Here is a 19,144-nt window from a genome sequence, read left to right as displayed (position 1 = left end):
GTCCTCTTAATCTGAGACAAACTGCTCATATAAAGAGAGCCATTAAAGGCACATCTTGCATCGTGCACCTCTTCAATATGGGGTGTTAATCCACTCAAGAAAAAACTGAGATTGGCGTCAGCGGCTCTTTTCCCGGCGGGTCTCCCTGCCGTGTGTTTGTTTATTTGGGTCTCCAGCTGAAGAGGCGATCAAAGCCATGTCACACCTAGACCTCCATTATGAGCTTGTTAGCAGCTGCCAAATGAAATCCAAACACAGGCGTGCTCTTCAACCGGGGCTTTAGGGCCCCCCTCGTTTCACAGAGCGCTACGTGGGCTCCATGCCCACTCCTCAAATTATGGGCCCCTAAAATGGCAGGCTTCCCACATTGCTTCCCACTTCCAGTCATGTAAACGGTGACACATGGAAGACAGCTCCATAAGACAATAATCCCCTTTACATCTCTCTTAAGCAGCTGCCATGGAAAATCGATCGGTCTTTATCAATGAGGAAAACTCCGATTTAGGGCGACATTAATGGGACAATGAAGGAAATTATGTGTAAATGGGTCGATGCAGGAACGCAAGAAGAATGGCTGAATGAATGATAAAAACCTACTTTCACCTAAATCTTTCTAGCCTGAGACAAGTCTTCCCAAACAAGTCGAGAAATGAGAGAATGTTAAGTACCTGCTGACTCCAGTGGTCTGACAGAGCTGTCTCCTCTCAGTGTGATACAGACAGGATATGAAAGGACATGAGACCAAGAGACAGGTGCTGAGTCACTGCCCTCAACCCACAGTCCTCAGTCTGTCTCTGTATCTCAGTCCTGGAGGCTGCTGTCTGTCTGTGCCTTTATCTTACACATGGTCGTTCAGCATTCTGCACGTGTACCACCGTCATTAAACCCAGCTGCATCTTCCCTGTACCCTACGCCGTCACCATGCCACTAACCACAGAGCCTGTCCTCCCAGGCAGGGGCGGTCACTCACACACAGCAATGACCTGGATGACACTCCCTCTGCAGTACGGGGATGAGGACTCAGTGAGGATGGGGCCAGGTTGAATTATGGACGAGGGCATTTCAGAGGGTCACTGCTTTTTTTCTCTAAAGAATGTACTCTCTTGGAGAAGAGGGATAAGGGAGCAAATTTCCTGAGCGTTCCACCTCCTTATCTTCACCCCCGCCCCCCAATCCCTCCTTTCTTCTGCCTGTGCTATGGAAAGCTGCCTTCAGGCAACATTCACGGAAATATGCATTCAGCCAGCTTTAATCGTAAGGAGACCAAGAAGAGAGAAACTAGGGACACTTGCTTAATCTGTTTGTGACATCCACGCTAATAGGTGGCCGTCCTTGAGTTTCCGAGGTGCTTTTTCCATGCTCACCTCTAATTAGACAAGCTTCCTCTGCTTCCTCTCCTCTTCCTAATTAGATCTTTAACAACAAACAAGCAGCAACCTTTACAAAGGCCTTGCCACAATCTCCCCCGTTAGTTAAACGTCTGAGAGGCGCTGGGCTAAGGGAGGGGAGAGGGGAGAGAAGCCATGCCAACCGTGCCACATCCTCATGGTACTGGCTGTCAGGCCCCCGACAATGTCAGCTTCCTGTTACAATCTGCATAGATCCGCCAATTCTACGATAGCAGGAACGACAGGACACAAAGACGACATCAGCACACACAACAAATACACATGGCGGCTTTGTTTGCGCTGACACGGACAATTAGCCCTCAGCTGCCGGCAAGGTCTTATCTAATAAAGCCAGGCAAAATTACTTTTATTGTTCAGGTAGATTGCTTCTAATGATAGTGCCATCTGTGGGACAGCATATGAATAAAATTTGTCTGAAAATGCTTCCTTCTATGGATCAAAGCCTGAAAAGCACACATCTGGGAGAGGCCGAATAGCTTGATTGTCTTCCCCAACTAATTTGATTTTCAGAGCATACAAATGTTTTAAGCAACTTTCCCTTGGGCGAAGGTGCGGAACAGAATGAGAGTGAAGAAAAGTCTCTGAGCACCAAAGAAATAATGGCTTTCCTGAGATCCACCTAAACAGACATATGTTCTTTATCGAGCTGTTAGAGATACACTAGCACGTTGATGTTGGGGGATGGAGGGGGCTTGTATATGTGTGTATGCATACAATGTGTGTAGTTTAGGTGAATCCCAGTGGTGCTTTAGAATATAGCTCATTATAAACTGCTCTACTGTATTTTTACATTACAGGAACATCTGGCCCTATCAACACAACTACCACAAATGAATAATAATAAACCAACATGGAATTTCATATGACACAATGACTTTTCCTTAGAATACAAGACACTACTCTCTGAGCTCTTTCACATGCAAGGAGCATCCACATGATTACCTATAAACTTCCTCTGTTTTTGTCTGTCCATAATAAATGCATTGTGGCTATCAGCACTCACCAGGGCAGAACATAAAACATAACATTCTGATTGAGGTGACTGAGGACAGAAACGGTGCCATAAAACAGTGCTTTGCAGACAGCCTCAGCACCGTGTGTCCTGTCGTTCCTTCTGCAATAACAGTCCGTGACTATTCAACTGAGCAGGACACTATGTGCAGTGTAAGATGTCTTCCCTTGCTCTTTCATGGTCAAGTTTAGGTGGATGCACTACCACACTATACTGAGGAGATTTAACTAGGCATGCAGTCTGTGGAAGGGACACACACACAGATCATCTCTGTAGTGTGATGGGGCAGTAGGCTGTAGTAGGTCCCCACAGCTGCATCACTGATCTGTTATGAGCCTGAGACAATCCCATTATTAATATTCACACCATCTAACCGGAACAATGGCCCCTTCTTTGGACTTGATTTTTTTCCCCCCCTTCTGGTCTAATTGGATGTAATTACTCATCTACAAAACAAATGAGCAGGTTGAGGTTGCCTTGGAGACCAGATCAGGAGGCCCAGCAGTGCGAATCATTCGCCGAGCTCCATTTATACTGATAATTATCCCCCCCTCTAATTTTCTCTCTCTCTCTCTCTCTCTCTCTCTCTCTCTCTCTCTCTCTCTCTCTCTCTCTCTCCCTTTGCCCACTGGCCAGAGGCTGCTGGGGATTGGGGTGGTCAGCTCTCATCGGCCAGCTAAGAGCTCCACAGTTCAATGCTGGAGAGGCTGCTTCTCTCATAGCATACTGCCATCACGAAGATGGCTTTCTTCAAGTGGATAAATGCTCCTCTCTCATTTCCACTTTGCCAGATGACTGCCTCTAAGGAAGGATTGCAAACCACTGCCTTGAATGTATTGCTACTCTGCTCCTCTCTATGAAAAAACAGACAAAGAACCCTATCATGTTCGTGCTAAAATACAGGGCATATTCCTCTCCACTTTACCACTTTAGAGAGAGGACAAGGTGTTTAAGAGTCCACCAGTGTTCTCTAACAAAAGTCTGTGTTTATCCCGACACTGAAGCTTCAATTCCCCAAAATACACACAGACATACTCACACAAATATTAATACACAAACACCCAGGCACGCACAGACCGTCACAGGCACACGCACACACACTCACAGGCACACACACACATAGTCACAGGCACACACACACACAAACACCTAGAGCGACATTTGCTCCCAATCATCCCTCTCTCCCATGCCCCCTCTCAAGTCCCTGGTGGCCATCCGCACACGTCACTCTGCGGAGGATGTCAATAAACCTGTCATACGGCTTCCCAAATTAGCTTTGAATTTCACAGCGACTGTAATTAGCTACTCCATTTCCACCTATGCCATTTCTCTGTGCTGCCGAGAGTAGCTTTCACTTTCCATTTGAAATAGCATTTTCTGACTGAATGAGTGACTAATTAACAGCACTAGACCCCCTTATCAAAAAGCACCGACATTTCATAAATAATACATATTTAATGTCTTGTCATTTTGTGCTCAGAAAGGCTTGGCTAATGAAGTTTAACAGATGATATATTTCTGCATTTACTACCCCATAACCAGGCCTTTATTCTTCTTTTAGGCTTTCATTCTTTCTCTCGTTCTTCCCTTTTCAATAGTTTTTGAAACACTGAGAGCTTCCAGGGGTGCATCATCGAAGGGAAAGAAAATGTTCAAAATAACATAAAAGAGAATGTTTTCTGACGGTAAATCACAGGTGTCTAACCAGCCGTGTGACAACGTGATGCGTGACGTAGGCTATTTCCCCTCCTGCAGGTGTGTCAGGAGTGCTATGGAGCACAACAACAGACCACTATGGAACACTAGGACAATTCAGATCCTGTGCTGTCCTTGTGATAACACAACCTACAGCCATTTGAATTTTGATTTGTGTTTATGAGTGACTAATGGTTTATAAGGTAAAGCTATGTCTTTAAATGAGTTCATGCAAAAGATTTTCTGACTTCCACTTGAAACCAAAGTGAGTGAGGCCATGGCTCCAGCCTGAAGCCCATTGGAGAGGCACAGCATGGACCAAATCCCAGGGCATTCTCTTCTGTGACCCCTGAACATCTGCCAGCCACAGCTGTGTGAGCCACTGCACTGTAGGACAGGAGCTGGGGAGAGAGGGACAGGAACTCCTCACCCTCCCCACATGTCACATCTTCTCTCTGGGCCCCAGTCAAACCCGGAGTATACCACTGTCACATGGATTGGTTTGGCATGCTCGTACCCAGGACATGTGATGCTCTTCTGGGCTCGTCGCTGAGCTAAGCGGAGCAGCATCTGGGACAAACGGACGGACCTGAGCACCCATGGGGACTGGGGATCCAGATTAATTTAGCCCGATGAACACAGCCAATCCCAGACTCCTCTGGGGCACTTCCCAGGATCACAGAGCTTGTTGGGAGGAAATGGATAATGATCTCAGATAATGTGGCAAAATGTGCCAAAATATTTCCCTCTCCGAGCAAGCTGTGGGTTCCTAAGTAGAAAACAAAAACAGCCAGGGTTCAGTGGAGGAAAATACTGAAATCTACATCTACTGTGCATAAGAACCTCTTGTTTCTCTCTAAGGCAGAATAGACTGTTTCCTAGTGGATATCAATCACATGGTATAAATGATCAAACCAAACATAGATAGATAACATACCATTTATTAAATTTATGTCAATGATGTCATTACAGATTCATGTCAACATGTTGCAGAACGTACAAGTTGTATGTTGAAAACAACACATCCCTTGTTCCAAAAGCAGGGACATTTTAAATACTATTTCACTGTTTAAATCCCTCTGTTGGGATAACATGTTGCACTGCCAAGTGCTGTTTTAAAAGCACAATTATTCGGGCATAGAAATATTACTACCAAAGCATTAAACTGTGCTCTGTGTAGTGGGAAAGGTCACATTAAAGCATGGCCTCAGTGTTCCCCAGGTCTCTGAGGTCACTGGGGCACTGAGGATAAAGACAGAATTGATTGGCCATAGAAAAGGCCCTGAGAGATGTGCTTATTACAGAAATAATAATAGACGGAACTGAAGCCACGTTAACCTTCAGCACAATGCATTTATTGTGTATCAAGGGACCGTTGGCCAGGAGAACTGGACATGTAAGGAGCCTCTTTAGCTGACGAGACTGATCCGCTCCCACTGAGTTAGCATCTTACTGACATCCACTAACTCACGGGGGAAGGAGGATGGGACAGGGAGAAGGAGAGGGGAAAAGAGGAGGAGAAAGAGGGAAGGGGCGCAGAGGGCGGTGAAGAAAATGAGAGAGAGAGCAAGGCATAGAGAGAGAATTAAAGGCTAAGAGGAAGAGTAAGCAAAACATTAAGAAAGAAGAGAAAAGATCAAAAGAACATCCTCGGCCCTCATGAGCTCGGCAGCAGAAATTCCTTGGCGATCGATGCAGGTTTACAGACGTTACAGAGGCCTTGAGAAGAGAATAGGCCATCTCATCTCCAAGACTCTGAAACATCCCACTCATTTCCGCTTCACATAATAAGAGCTCATTCCTCTGGAAGGAGCTGAAAGGGCCTGAATGAGAGACTGAGAGCGGCAGAAATATCTCTGAGTGTGACAGAGATCCTGGGGAGGGGAGATCAGAGGGGACGGGGAAGGGGAGATCAGAGGGGACAGAGGAGGGGAGATCAGAGGGGACGGAGGAGGGGAGATCAGAGGGGAAGGAGGAGGGGAGATCAGAGGGGAAGGAGGAGGGGAGATCAGAGGGGACGGAGGAGGGGGGATCAGAGGGGACGGAGGAGGGGGGATCAGAGACTCCAAGACTCTGAAACATCCCACTCATTTCCGCTTCACATAATAAGAGGACATTCCTCTGGAAGGAGCTGAAAGGGCCTGAATGAGAGACTGAGAAAGGCAGAAATATCTCTGAGTGTGACAGAGATCCTGGGGAGGGGAGATCAGAGGGGACAGAGGAGGGGAGATCAGAGGGGACGGAGGAGGGGAGATCAGAGGGGAAGGAGGAGGGGAGATCAGAGGGGAAGGAGGAGGGGAGATCAGAGGGGAAGGAGGAGGGGAGATCAGAGGGGACGGAGGAGGGGGGATCAGAGGGGACGGAGGAGGGGGGATCAGAGGGGACGGAGGAGGGGGGATCAGAGGGGATGGAGGAGAGGAGATCAGAGGGGATGGAGGAGGGGAGATCAGAGGGGACGGAGGAGGGGAGATCAGAGGGGACGGAGGAGGGGGGGATCAGAGGGGACGGAGGAGGGGGGATTAGAGGGGACAGAGGAGGGGAGATCAGAGGGGACGAAGGAGGGGAGATCAGAGGGGACGGAGGAGGGGAGATCAGAGGGGAAGGAGGTGGCGGGTAACAAATGGTCTAAACCCCAGGCTGACATGTCAATCAAGCAGCTCCTCAGGTAGACAGACAGATGTGGAGTCAGATTGAGTGAGGCAGGCACGTTGACCAGTCCAAGAGGGAGAGGACAGACTGGCCTCCAGTGGAGAAGGGCCCTGGCAATGGAACGCAGACCGTGGGGGAAAGAGCAGAAACGCTGTCAATGGTGGCCATTCAAAAAAAACTGATCTAACAAAGTGGATATTTATGAATTCCGTCATCATTTATGTGATGTTGTAACAGGCTCACAATGTGGTTACTAAAATCTGATTTGGAAATACAGTTGAAGTCGGAAGTTTACATACACTTAGGTTGGAGTCACTAAAACCTGTTTTTCAACCACTCCACAAATGTCTTGTTATCAAACTATAGTTTTGGCAAGTCGGTTAGGACATCTACTTTGTGCATGACACAAGTTATTTTTCCAACAATTGTTTACAGACAGATTATTTCATTTATAACTCACTGTATCACAATTCCAGTGGGTCAGAAGTTTACATACACTAAAATGTCATAAAATTATGTCTTGGCTTTAGTAGCTTCTGATAGGCTAATCGACATAATTTGAGTCAATTGGAGGTGTACCTGAGGATGTATTTCAAGGCCTACCTTCAAACTCAGTGCCTCTTCGCTTGACATCATGGGAAAATCAAAAGAAATCAGCCAAGATCTCATAAAAACAATTATAGACCTCCACAAGTATAGTTCATCCTTGGGAGCAATTTCCAAATGCCTTAAGGTACCATGTTCATCTGTACAAACAATAGTAAGTAAGTATAAACATGATGGAACCACACAGCCGTCATACCGCTCAGGAAGGAGACACGTTCTGTATAGATACAAAAGTATCTATATCCACAGTAAAACGAGTCCTATATCGACATAACCTGAAAGGCCTCTCAGCAAGGAAGAAGCCACTGCTCCAAAACAGCCATAAGAAAGCCAGACTACGGTTTGCAACTGCACATGGGGACAAAGATCGTACTTTTTCGAGAAATGTCCTCTGATCTGAGGAAACAAAAATAGAACTGTTTAGCCATAATGACCATTGTTATGTTTGGAAGAAAAAGGAAAAAGAACAAAAAAGAACAAAGAAAAAGAAAAAAGAACACCATCCCAACCGTGAAGCACGGGGGTGGCAGCATCATGTTGTGGGGGTGCTTTGCTATAGGAGGGACTGGTGCACTTCACAAAATAGATGGCATCATGAGACAGGAAAATTATGTGGATATATTGAAGCAACATCCCAAGCAACATCTCAAGACATCAGTCAAGTTAAAGCATGGTCGCAAATGGGTCTTCCAAATGGACAATCACCCCAAGCATACTTCCAAAGTTGTGGCAAAATGGCTTAAGGACAACAAAGTCAAGGTATTGGACTGGCCATCACGAAGCCCTGACCTCAATCCTATAGAACATTTGTGGGCAGAACTGAAAAAGCGTGTGCGAGCAAGGAGACCTACAAACCTGACTCAGTTACTCCAGCTCTGTCAGGAGGAATGGGCCAAAATTCACCCAACTTATTGTGGGAAGCTTGTGGAAGGCTACCTGAAACGTTTGACCCAAGTTAAGCAATTTAAAGGCAATGCTACCAAATACTAATTGAGTGTATGTAAACTTCTGACACACTGGGAATGTGATGAAAGAAATAAAACTGAAATAAATAATTCTCTCTACTATTATTCTGACATTTCACATTCTTAAAATGAAGTGGTGATCCTAACTGACCTAATACAGGGAATTTTTACAAGGATTAAATGTCAGGAATTGTAAAACAAATAAATAAAAAATAAAAAACTGAGTTTAAATGTAGTTGGCTAAGGTGTTTGTAAACTTCTGACTTCAACTGTATTTGTCTGTCTTATAAGCTGGTAGCATTTACTGTCAAGGGAAACTAATTTCTACTGTGATCTTGGCTATTATCAACAGTAAAACACTGTGAAAGCATTATACTGCAGCATACTGTAATTGATGGTGCATTGCGGGAAACTGTTGTGGGCGGGGAAGGAATTGCTGTACCGTATTTTTCTTCTTCTCATTAACATATCATTAACATATTTTGAGGCGTGCCTTGTAAGAGGCTATATTTGTTCCAACCGTTAGTGTGAGAGCCGTACCAGTTTAACTCATATAGGACGTGGTTATAATGTCCCATTAATGAAACATTTACAGGGGACAGATTGGAATGGCTGCATGTATTTTGCCTTGTAGTTGCTGCCAGTAAGGAAGCCTTTGTTAAGGCCTCTAGAAGTGCAACTGATCCAAAACACCAAATATGAATTGATATGCTGTCATATGCAAAACACATTACCTAGCAGCCGACCTACTTGCACCAATCCCATGTAATTACAGTAAAATACTGTGAAACCTCCACCCAACGAATTCCATTAATTCATGACAATTACAGTAGCAATTGTTTTTTTACAGTGCAATAAGTAAATTCTTCAGTATTGCACTGTGTGTCATTACACAGTACTTGCTTTACTGTATTTAGAATACAGTAGGTGTACTGCAATATGAAATACAGTAATTTACTTGCCACTTTGCTGCCTGTAAGTTACTGTCAAATTCACGGCAACTCCTTTACAGTGTAGCTAGTCATATAGAAATCAGTGGTGGTAGTTGAAGCCATTTTTAAGTGTAATGCAGTTGATTGGTGAAGATGACATGAACATATATTGAGGATGATATCTATACAAGTATTACACTATATTTTACCTCAACATAGTGGGAAATACACATATAAACAGGCACATTTTGATGTGTGGAAATTAAGAGATTCTGAGTCTCGCCATGGATATGCATGGCGTTTCTGTTGTTTTGGTCTAATTTCATTTATTTATTTAAAGCATGTAGCTATGCTGCCACTCCCCATTCAAAGGCACCTGTAGCTACAGACTTTGTTCTTAGTCTGCCGTCTCTGTAAGGCAGAGTTATGGGGCTGTGGAAATCTGGCTTTGAATACTGTTAGCAAAACTCCAACGCACACATGAACCTACAGTCCAAAGTGATGATGTTGCCTCTAAAAGACAGCCCTTTGATGGGTGATCTCCCTCTGTTGGAGGATCAAAGAGGAGATGTGTGACCTTTATTTAACTAGGCAAGTCAGTTAAGAACAAATTCTTATTTAGAATGACAGCCTACCAGGGAACAGTGGGTTAACTGCCTTGTTCAGAACAACATATTTCTTTACCTTGTCAGCTCGGGGATTCGATCCAGCAACCATTTCGGTTACTGGCCCAACACTCTAACCACTAGGCTACTTGCTGCCCCTAGATCCAGTGATCTCAATGTAATGGGTGATCCCATTGTTAGAGCCCAAAAAAGTCAGGTCAGAGCGCACTAGACTTTACTGTGACTTACTGATCAATCAACTTTGTCCATGGGAATGACAGGGCCACAGAGTCCATCAATAACAACTCCTATTGTCTTCTCAGTGAGTACGGTTACCAAGACGATTGTTGTGGATCGTCAGATTCACATAATAGTTTGATTAAAACATTGACAAGCTTTTGCAAGAAGAGCGATTACTTCGATTATGATCGCCGCTCAAGGTAAGCAGAGTAAGATGTTTATATGACTATTGCCATACTCAGCCTACTGCCCTAATCCGTTTCCTTTCAAATGAGTGCGTGTTAACATACTCACTGATCAACTCTGCTGATTATATCCCAGAAAACAAAACTAACACAGTAATAACTCATCCATCAGTGTCTGTCAAACAGCTATACCTATTCAGAACATAAATTTTCACATATGACCTCAGTAATACAGGCTCATCATCTATCATACATCCACAGAAGGACAAACATCAGGAAGGGACACATGGAATAACATTCAGATTCCATTCTTGTCATTCAGGGCTAAGTTGTTATGGCGTGATGGCAAGGCAAGGCCAGTCCCAGGGACTGCTTTACCCAGAGAGTAAAGAGCCTCACGGAGGACTTAAAAATACCTTCCATCAGCAGCAGCAGCACTGTCATGGAGAGGGAGGCCATGTGAGCATGGTGTCGATCTGACCGGTGACATTAAGCCGTGGGCTGTCAAAGCCAGAGAGGAGGGTGACAGAACCCAGTGTTGGGGACTGTCTTTCATTTACCCTTGGCTCTCTGCGGAGCATGCAGGCACACCGGTGAGCAGCCAGCCACGTGGCGAGGGGAAGACAGAGACGAGGGTTTAAGGCTTGCTCGCTCTGTGGGATGATAAGCGTGTGGGTAAATATGAGCGCGGCGGGGAGGTAACGAGATGCACCCGTTCACCCCGGCACGGCGCCACACAACGGAGAGGAGACGAGCGGGAGATTAGCTGAGAGGAAGGTCACATTTAAACACGCTTCGTCTTCCTCAGCGCTCGACCCTGTTTATCTACCCTGTGTGTGTGTGTGTGTGTGTGTGTGTGTGTGTGTGTGTGTGTGTGTGTGTGTGTGTGTGTGTGTGTGTGTGTGTGTGCAGTAAACTATGGCGGCTCAAACATCAGAGCTGAGAGAGCCCCCTATGGCTCCTCATTACCTAGACTACAGGAGACCTGTGAGGTCACCATCACTCTACCCCCATACATCATCTACCAGCACTATCAGGCAACACAGAGTTGTCAGGCTCTGACAACTGTACAAGATGTGCCCCTGTCTCATCCTCTCCAAGGAATCATCAGCAAATTACATCCCTGTTTAACTCTCAGTGAATGGCGTTGAGCTCCATTGTCTGTCAGATTGTTTGTTTTGAAAACGCAAGATCAAGAGGCCTGATTGGAGAGACAGAACATCTGATTGGCTTCCTCTGTTGCCTGCGCTGAAGTGAATGCAGCTCAAAAGAGAAGAGAAGAGGAAGACGGGCAGTGTGTGTGTGTGTGTGTGTGTGTGTGTGTGTGTGTGTGTGTATTGATGGGTCATATTTCCAAACAGTTTCCATCAGGACATTGAAGCTTACATTCACATGATCATACCGCAGGAGCATATACAGTGGGGTAAAAAAGTATTTAGTCAGCCACCAATTGTGCAAGTTCTCCCACTTAAAAAGATGAGAGAGGCCTGTCATTTTCATCATAGGTACACTTCAACTATGACAGACAAAATGAGAAAAATTTGGAGAATTTTTTATGAATTTATTTGCAAATTGTGGTGGAAAATAAGTATTTGGTCACCTACAAACAAGCATGATTTCTGGCTCTTACAGACCTGTAACTTCTTCTTTAAGAGGCTCCTCTGTCCTCCACTCGTTACCTGTATTAAAAGGCACCTGTGTGAACTTGTTATCAGTATAAAAGACACCTGTCCACAACCTCAAACAGTCACACTCCAAACTCCACTATGGCCAAGACCAAAGAGCTGTCAAAGGACACCAGAAACAAAATTGTAGACCTGTACCAGGCTGGGAAGACTGAATCTGCAATAGGTAAGCAGCTTGGTTTGAAGAAATCAACTGTTGGAGCAATTATTAGGAAATGGAAGACATACAAGACCACTGATAATCTCCCTCGATCTGGGGCTCCACGCAAGATCTCACCCCTTGGGGTCAAAATGATCACAAGAACAGTGAGCAAAAATCCCAGAACCACACGGGGGGACCTAGTGAATGACCTGCGGGGAGCTGGGACCAAAGTAACAAAGCCTACCATCAGTAACACACTACGCCGCCAGGGACTCAAATCCTGCAGTGCCAGACGTGTCCCCCTGCTTAAGCCAGTACATGTCCAGGCCCATCTGAAGTTTGCTAGAGAGCATTTGGATGATCCAGAAGAAGATTGGGAGAATGTCATATGGTCAGATGAAACCAAAATATAACTTTTTGGTAAAAACTCAACTCGTCGTGTTTGGAGGACAAAGAATGCTGAGTTGCATCCAAAGAACACCATACCTACTGTGAAGCATGGGGGTGGAAACATCATGCTTTGGGGCTGTTTTTCTGCAAAGGGACCAGGACGACTGATCTGTGTAAAGGAAAGAATGAATGGGGCCATGTATCGTGAGATTTTGAGTGAAAACCTCCTTCCATCAACAAGGGCATTGAGGATGAAACATGACTGGGTCTTTCAGCATGACAATGATCCCAAACACACCGCCGGGCAACGAAGGAGTGGCTTCGTAAGAAGCATTTCAAGGTCCTGGAGTGGCCTAGCCAGTCTCCAGATCTCAACCCCATAGAAAATCTTTGGAGGGAGTTGAAAGTCCGTGTTGCCCATCAGCAGCCCCAAAACATCACTGCTCTAGAGGAGATCTGCATGGAGTAATGGGCCAAAATACCAGCAACAGTGTGTGAAAACCTTGTGAAGACTTACAGAAAACGTTTGACCTCTGTTATTGCCAACAAAGGGTATATAACAAAGTATTGAGATAAACTTTTGTTATTGACCAAATACTTATTTTCCACCATAGTTTGCAAATAAATTCATAAAAAATCCTACAATGTGATTTTCTGGATTTGTTTTTCTCATTTTGTCTGTCATAGTTGAAGTGTACCTATGATGAAAATTACAGGCCTCATCTACAGGCCTCATCTCATTGGGAGAACTTGCACAATTGGTGGCTGACTAAATACTTTTTTGCCCCACTGTATATATATATATATATATATATATATATATACAGTGCGTTCAGAGAGTATGGAATGTGGAATAAGTCAAGGGGTATGAATACATTCTGAAGGCACTTGACATAGTATAGTACTATGGTAGGTACAGTAGCACTTGGAGAGAGACGACCTGAGTCTGATTAAGAAAGCCAGTCTTCCCTAGAGCTTGGATGCTGCTTGTCAATTTCCGACACCTAGGTTGTTATTCACTGCTATTGATTGCTTTAGTGTTATTGAGGAGGACAGAGCCAGATATGTTAATGAAGCTGACTGGCGAATCAATGACGAGTGAGAAACAGGGAGAAACTTGCAAGTCTGGTGCTTCAGATTATTGGTACAAGTCGCTCTGCACACACATGTGTACAGTGTTAGCTGATCAATCAGTGCTGTGTGTGTTTATAGTGAGTGGATGTCTCCAGGTTCCTTGGTTGGAGAAGCAGTGTTAGTCACTGAAGGCTAAAGCAGACCTATCGCAGCACATTGCCAACGAAGAATAACACAAGTCAAAATGTGTTCGAAATCGATCGAGCTACTTTATGTGCTTGACACCCAATTATTTTGGTCAGTCATTCTTAGACAGTTTTAGGATTGGAGAATAAAATGTCTGCCTGTGCCCTTCATTTAAGTATTTAGGGCTCCAGTGTGTGTGGACTACATTATACATGTTTCTATGAGTGTGCTAAGGAGAAGCAGAGCAGCGAGAGAAGCTGGAGGGAGCAGCAGCCACACAGAACACGGACAGAGCAGAGTTTACCTGGCCCTGCGTTCTGTGGGTACGCCATGTAGCCGCCTCTTCCACGGGCCCCCCTACCTGAGCCACGCGCAGCCGCCACCGCCGCCGCCACCGGTCCGTACGCCGTCGCCGGGAAGCCTGTGGGTACACAGAGGACAAACGTCACTCACTATCATCCCAGACCTAGCTAGTAGGACCCAGAGGCCGCTCCACTGGAGATCACCGCAGTGTTCTAGTGTGCTATCAATACGCTTTGGGATCTGACTTACACAGCCCTCCTATTTACACCCAGAGAGAGGGAGAGAGAGACAGAGAGAGAGGGGAGATACATTTGTGAACATGAATGCATAGGCAGGCACACATAGATATACGCGCATGTATGTGCATACACACACACACACACATATGCAATCACTGAGAGGTTTGGGTAGGCGGGAGGTCCTCTCCTCCAAGCTGAGCCTTCACTTACCCAATTATCAGTGTGTGTGTGGGGGGGGAAAGTGGCACAATCATTTACTCAAATTAAATACTTAGGACGCCTTGAAACGCTCACTATCGTTTTGATCGTACTCAGTTTTTCATGCCTCTTAATTGAGTTAGCAGCAGCTAATGGGCACTGCTTGGTGGAGGCTCTCTGTGCCATACTGCCATATTTCCATTTAGCGTGGGGGACTCTCTTGGCTGGGGGTAGGGGAGGGGATGTCAACGGCTTTACTCTGGGGAGAGCCCAGCTTCTTTAGAGCTTTCCAGTGTTGCTCTCTGGGAGATCTGCCACTGTGTTGTGTCCCCTGTATTTTCATCTGGCAGCAGTTACCAGTTGCTATGGACCAGTTTTGGCGATTTGAATGCAAAACTGAATGCATCAAAAATATTTCTGTTTTCAGGCGCTCAAATTGAGTTTGACATTTTGTGGGGGGTCGGAAACTCTTCTCCTCCTCATGGTCATGTTCATATCCACTCAATACTCATTGCAAGAAAATGACAATTTCTCGTTATTCTTAGATTTTCAGAGCCAATCTGTTAATCTCTTAATATGGTGTTCAAATATGCTCTGAACAGTATTTAGCAGAGTAGGACCGCCAGCTCTTTACTCAGTAAAATGGTGCAGTGCTCTAACATTTTAACTAATACCAGGATCATTACAGTGTGCAATTAAAGCAACACATTGAGCCTGTGTGTCTATGCCTCTATTACAGCATCGATGTAATTACAGTGCAGTCTCTCTCTAATGAACACACCCATCCCTGGCTGACAGAAACTCGTCCATGCCCAGGGCTTGACACCAGAGACGGCAGGCCCTATCTTCTCTCCTCTCACCTCCCCTCCCTCTCTCACACCGAGGAATGGCATGTCATTAGGCCTGACGACTAGCCTGACTCTTCACTCTGGCCCTAATACCCTTCTGCATAATCGAACAGCCCACATTATCCTGACAGGAACTGTTAATGAGAAAATTCAATCTCAGAATTCCGCCAGCCAGCCAGACAGACAGATAGATGTGGTCTTGATCTTTTCAAAGCAGAAAGTGTTCTGTGTGTGTGTGTTCTGTTTTGGACTGTGTGTGATATGTTCCGTGTTCTCTGTGGGTTGTGTTCTGCGTGTGTATGTTCCGTGTGTGTTGGGCTGACTAGCAGCCAGACAGACACACAGGGGAAGTGTTGAGCCCTCTCTGGAGGAAGTCGAGAATGTTTCTCTGATGCCGTCGAGGTGAGAAGACCACCAAGGTGTGACCTATTTTCTGGGCCAGAGTCCCCCTACAGTTCTGCCCAGAGGGGCTCACACAAAGACTGATGAGGGGCAGGCAAGGGGCAGTTTAGAGGAGGCAAGAGGGCAGGGTCAGAGGAACCGCAGCGGAGGAGAAAAACACATTGGTTTTCCGTGCCCTGCTGAGAATGAGGTAATTCACACCTCTGCAGACACAATGTGAGTGTGAGCAAGAGCGCTGGTGTGAGGTGCCGTTGTGATTGGACCGTAAGGTAGGCGAGAAGCAAGGAGCTGCCATTCCCAGAAAAACATCTCACAGCTCAGAGAGGTGAGAGAGAGGTGAGAGCTCAGAGACAGACAGACATACAGACCGACCGACCGACAGGAAGCGTTTCACAATCAGTCCCCATTCTTCACAAGTCTAAGACGGCCCTGATTCCAACAGCCCTTCTGATATTCCACACCTCTCATTTAATCTCTTCAGAAAAACACAAATCAGCTCGGATGCTATGCTAATGACGGTCACGAACCCCTTCCTCTCTACAAACGCCAGCCCCGCTGTTGCCGTGCAGAAGAGCCCTCTGCTGGAGTCAACGCTCGTTTCTCTCTCTCTCTCTTCTAAGTACTGTATCTTCCCCTCCCTGCCATTGTCACGACGCCCCCAGTAGACCCTGTGGATTCAAAGTTAGTGGCAAGCAAAGTTGTGGAGACAGATTAACTTTGCAGGATTAGGTGGGTTAATTAATAGATCGCTGCGGCTCATTGTTTTGTGTTCAGGCGGTAAGAAGCCGCCCAAGAGAGGCGCTGCCGCATTAAATCAATTTCATGGCCCTTTTAATACTGACGAGATAAAGACAATATTTAGCTTTAAATTTGTCACTATTATTTGGCCACTTCAGTGGCTGCGCTCTCTTGGTGGAGACTGGGGACAAGGACACATCTGTTTATGGAGTGGGGGCCCGAGGGGGCCTCTGGGGACCTGTCCTCAGCGCTCTCTCCTCTCCTCCACCCCTCTTCGGCTGAAAGCACAGGCATTTGCTCCACTTCAACAGCAGAGAGAGAGAGAAAGAAGCACTGATTAGACTCACAGCAGCACTGCAGTGTACACTTCCTCTCTTTGAGACTTTCTGTCTCCACCTAATTCAAAACAACATGAGGTAAGTCATCTATTCATAACCACAAAGCTGTCATTGACGTCCGGTAATACTTTCCTTTTTCTTATACAAAGAGATTAAGAGAAACAGAAAAACATGGATTTCTCTCCACTTCCTTTGAGAGAGATCGTTCACAATGACAGCAATCTCGCCCCAGCTCTCTCCACAATACATCAGTCTGTCCTCTCTATATAACCATCCTGACCCCCTGCAGCTGTGTGACGCCATTACGCTCGCCTCTGTCCTCCATCTATCTCCCTTTCTCTCTCTATGAAACTACCACTGTTTTTCACTCCAATCTGTCATCCCGTCAAACCTTACACTCATCTATGCCTAATCCATCTCACTAACTCTGCTCGTTTCTCACCGTTCTGTGAAACTCTATCCTTGCTAACATTTTATACCTCTCTCCTGCTCCATGTCCCCCACTGGCTTTATCTGTGTGTCCGGCCCCCTTTTCCCAGAACCCAGTGTGGCACGTCACTATGACGCTATCACTACGGCGATAGACTGATGCAGCGAGCGCCACACAGTAAGGTCACAGCCGTGTCAGTGTCCTCTGTATTGTACTCGGCTGTAGACCAACATCGGCTGCTGCTCTGCTGCAGCTCACCTAGCAATGACAATGCACCACCAATTCCCTGCTCTGCTTAGCACTCAACAACTATATTTTGGAATATACAATGCTTTTATAACAATCCACAGGGCATAGCAAGAGCTGGAGAATGTAGCTGCTTCATTTTGACATAGTCATATTATTCACTCTTCTGTTTACCCTTCCAATATAAGTGAACTCTCCTTCCACTCCTGGCCCCAGGCACGTCTGTCTGTCTGTCTGTCTGTCTGTCTGTCTGTCTGTCTGTCTGTCTGTCTGTCTGTCTGTCTGTCTGTCTGTCTGTCTGTCTGTCTGTCTGTCTGTCTGTCTGTCTGTCTGTCTGTCTGTCTGTCTGTCTGTCTGTCTGTCTGTCTGTCTGTCTGTCTGTCTGTCTGTCTGTCTGTCTGTCTGTCTGTCTGTCTGTCTGTCTGTCTGTCTGTCTGTCTGTCTGTGAGGGGAACATAAAGTTCTCTGTATGGGGGGTGAGCCAACTCCAGAGGGGATACAGTATGTCTGTAAACACAGTCATGGCCCACAGGAGAAGACATGGAGCTCTGAGAGAGGCAGCCTCACTGTGGCTGCCCTGAGGAGAGGATGGGGAAGGTGGGAGGGGGAAATGGGAGGGGGTCACTCCTCCCGACATTCACTTTTACATGCACATTTGAAAAAAGAAATGGCAAAAATAAAAAACGACAAACAAGAGGGAAGGAAACGGATGCCATCTTTTCATCTCCAGACTGAGAAGAGGCCAATTGTTGTCATACCTCAGCACCAAGTCTCATCTTTTGTTGTTTTGGAAAAGGCTGTTTGCCAGCCGTATCATAGACAAGCTACAGATGAGCTGGAGAGAACCAGGTGGCGTTTACATGACCTGCCACACATGCATTAGGTGCTCATCTCTCCTGAATCAATGAAAACAACCACACAGCAAGTTCTCCTTCGTATAAGTGAAATTAATACTCACAATGTTTGAGCATGTGTGTCTGCGAGCATGCACTGGAGAGACTGGTTTTAAAAGACTGGGTTGTCTATTCATGTCGGCTAGTGTAGTTGTGTGTGTGTGTGTGTGTGTGCGCATGCGGTCAATGGATTGGTGTATGTGTGCGCTCATCCTTGTGGATGTGTGTGAGTATGTATTTGAGAACACATTTGTGTCTGTCTGCTGGTGTGAACAGTGTCTCTTTTTGTGTCGATGGAGGCCAAAGGATTTAGTTTGGAATGAAACTGTTTGGTACACTGATCCGTTGTTATAAGGACTTCATGGGTTTTGATTTGGGAGAGGGAAAGTCATTTATAGAAATAGGGAGAAAGCCCAGAGCCCAGAAAAGCCTGGATTTATGCTGGTAATTACAGGAAGCGAAGAGATTTGGAAAGATCCCAAATCCCTATATCGGGGTTGCCCAACTGAAGGCCCGCGGGTGATTTTATTTGGCCCCCAGAGTTTTGAATTTTTTTATTGTTGGACATAAAAAGACTGTAAAAACACCAGCAAATCAACTCCAAGTTATTTTAATTTTGGAAATCTGTTCCAAGGTATTCCCACGCATAATAAGAGAGATATACTGTATGTGATCATATACAAAAGGTTTGAAATTATGTTTTAAATGAAATAAATGTGTATTCGTCACACGAG

The 19,144-nt window shown here is 45.7% G+C and overlaps 1 protein-coding gene across 17 annotated transcripts in view; it reads right to left on the bottom strand.

Moving 5' to 3' along the window:
- The window catches only part of LOC109872858 (RNA-binding protein Musashi homolog 2-like), a 327,630-nt gene that overhangs the window by 17,832 nt on the left and 290,654 nt on the right, over positions 1-19,144 (bottom strand). For 9 of the 17 annotated variants that reach the window (XM_031808196.1, XM_031808182.1, XM_031808181.1 and 6 more), the window contains exon 11: positions 14,080-14,196. In XM_031808196.1, coding sequence (XP_031664056.1) covers positions 14,080-14,196 — 117 coding nt within the window. The remainder of the gene's footprint in view (positions 1-14,079; positions 14,197-19,144) is intronic. The other 8 variants (XM_031808197.1, XM_031808189.1, XM_031808186.1 and 5 more) reach the window with 1 other exon arrangement.

Source organism: Oncorhynchus kisutch, linkage group LG28, assembly GCF_002021735.2.
Source record: "Oncorhynchus kisutch isolate 150728-3 linkage group LG28, Okis_V2, whole genome shotgun sequence".
In the NCBI taxonomy this organism is placed as follows: domain Eukaryota; kingdom Metazoa; phylum Chordata; class Actinopteri; order Salmoniformes; family Salmonidae; genus Oncorhynchus; species Oncorhynchus kisutch.
The sequence above is the reverse complement of the archived record's forward strand: the minus strand, read 5'-3'. Positions and strand labels throughout refer to the sequence as shown.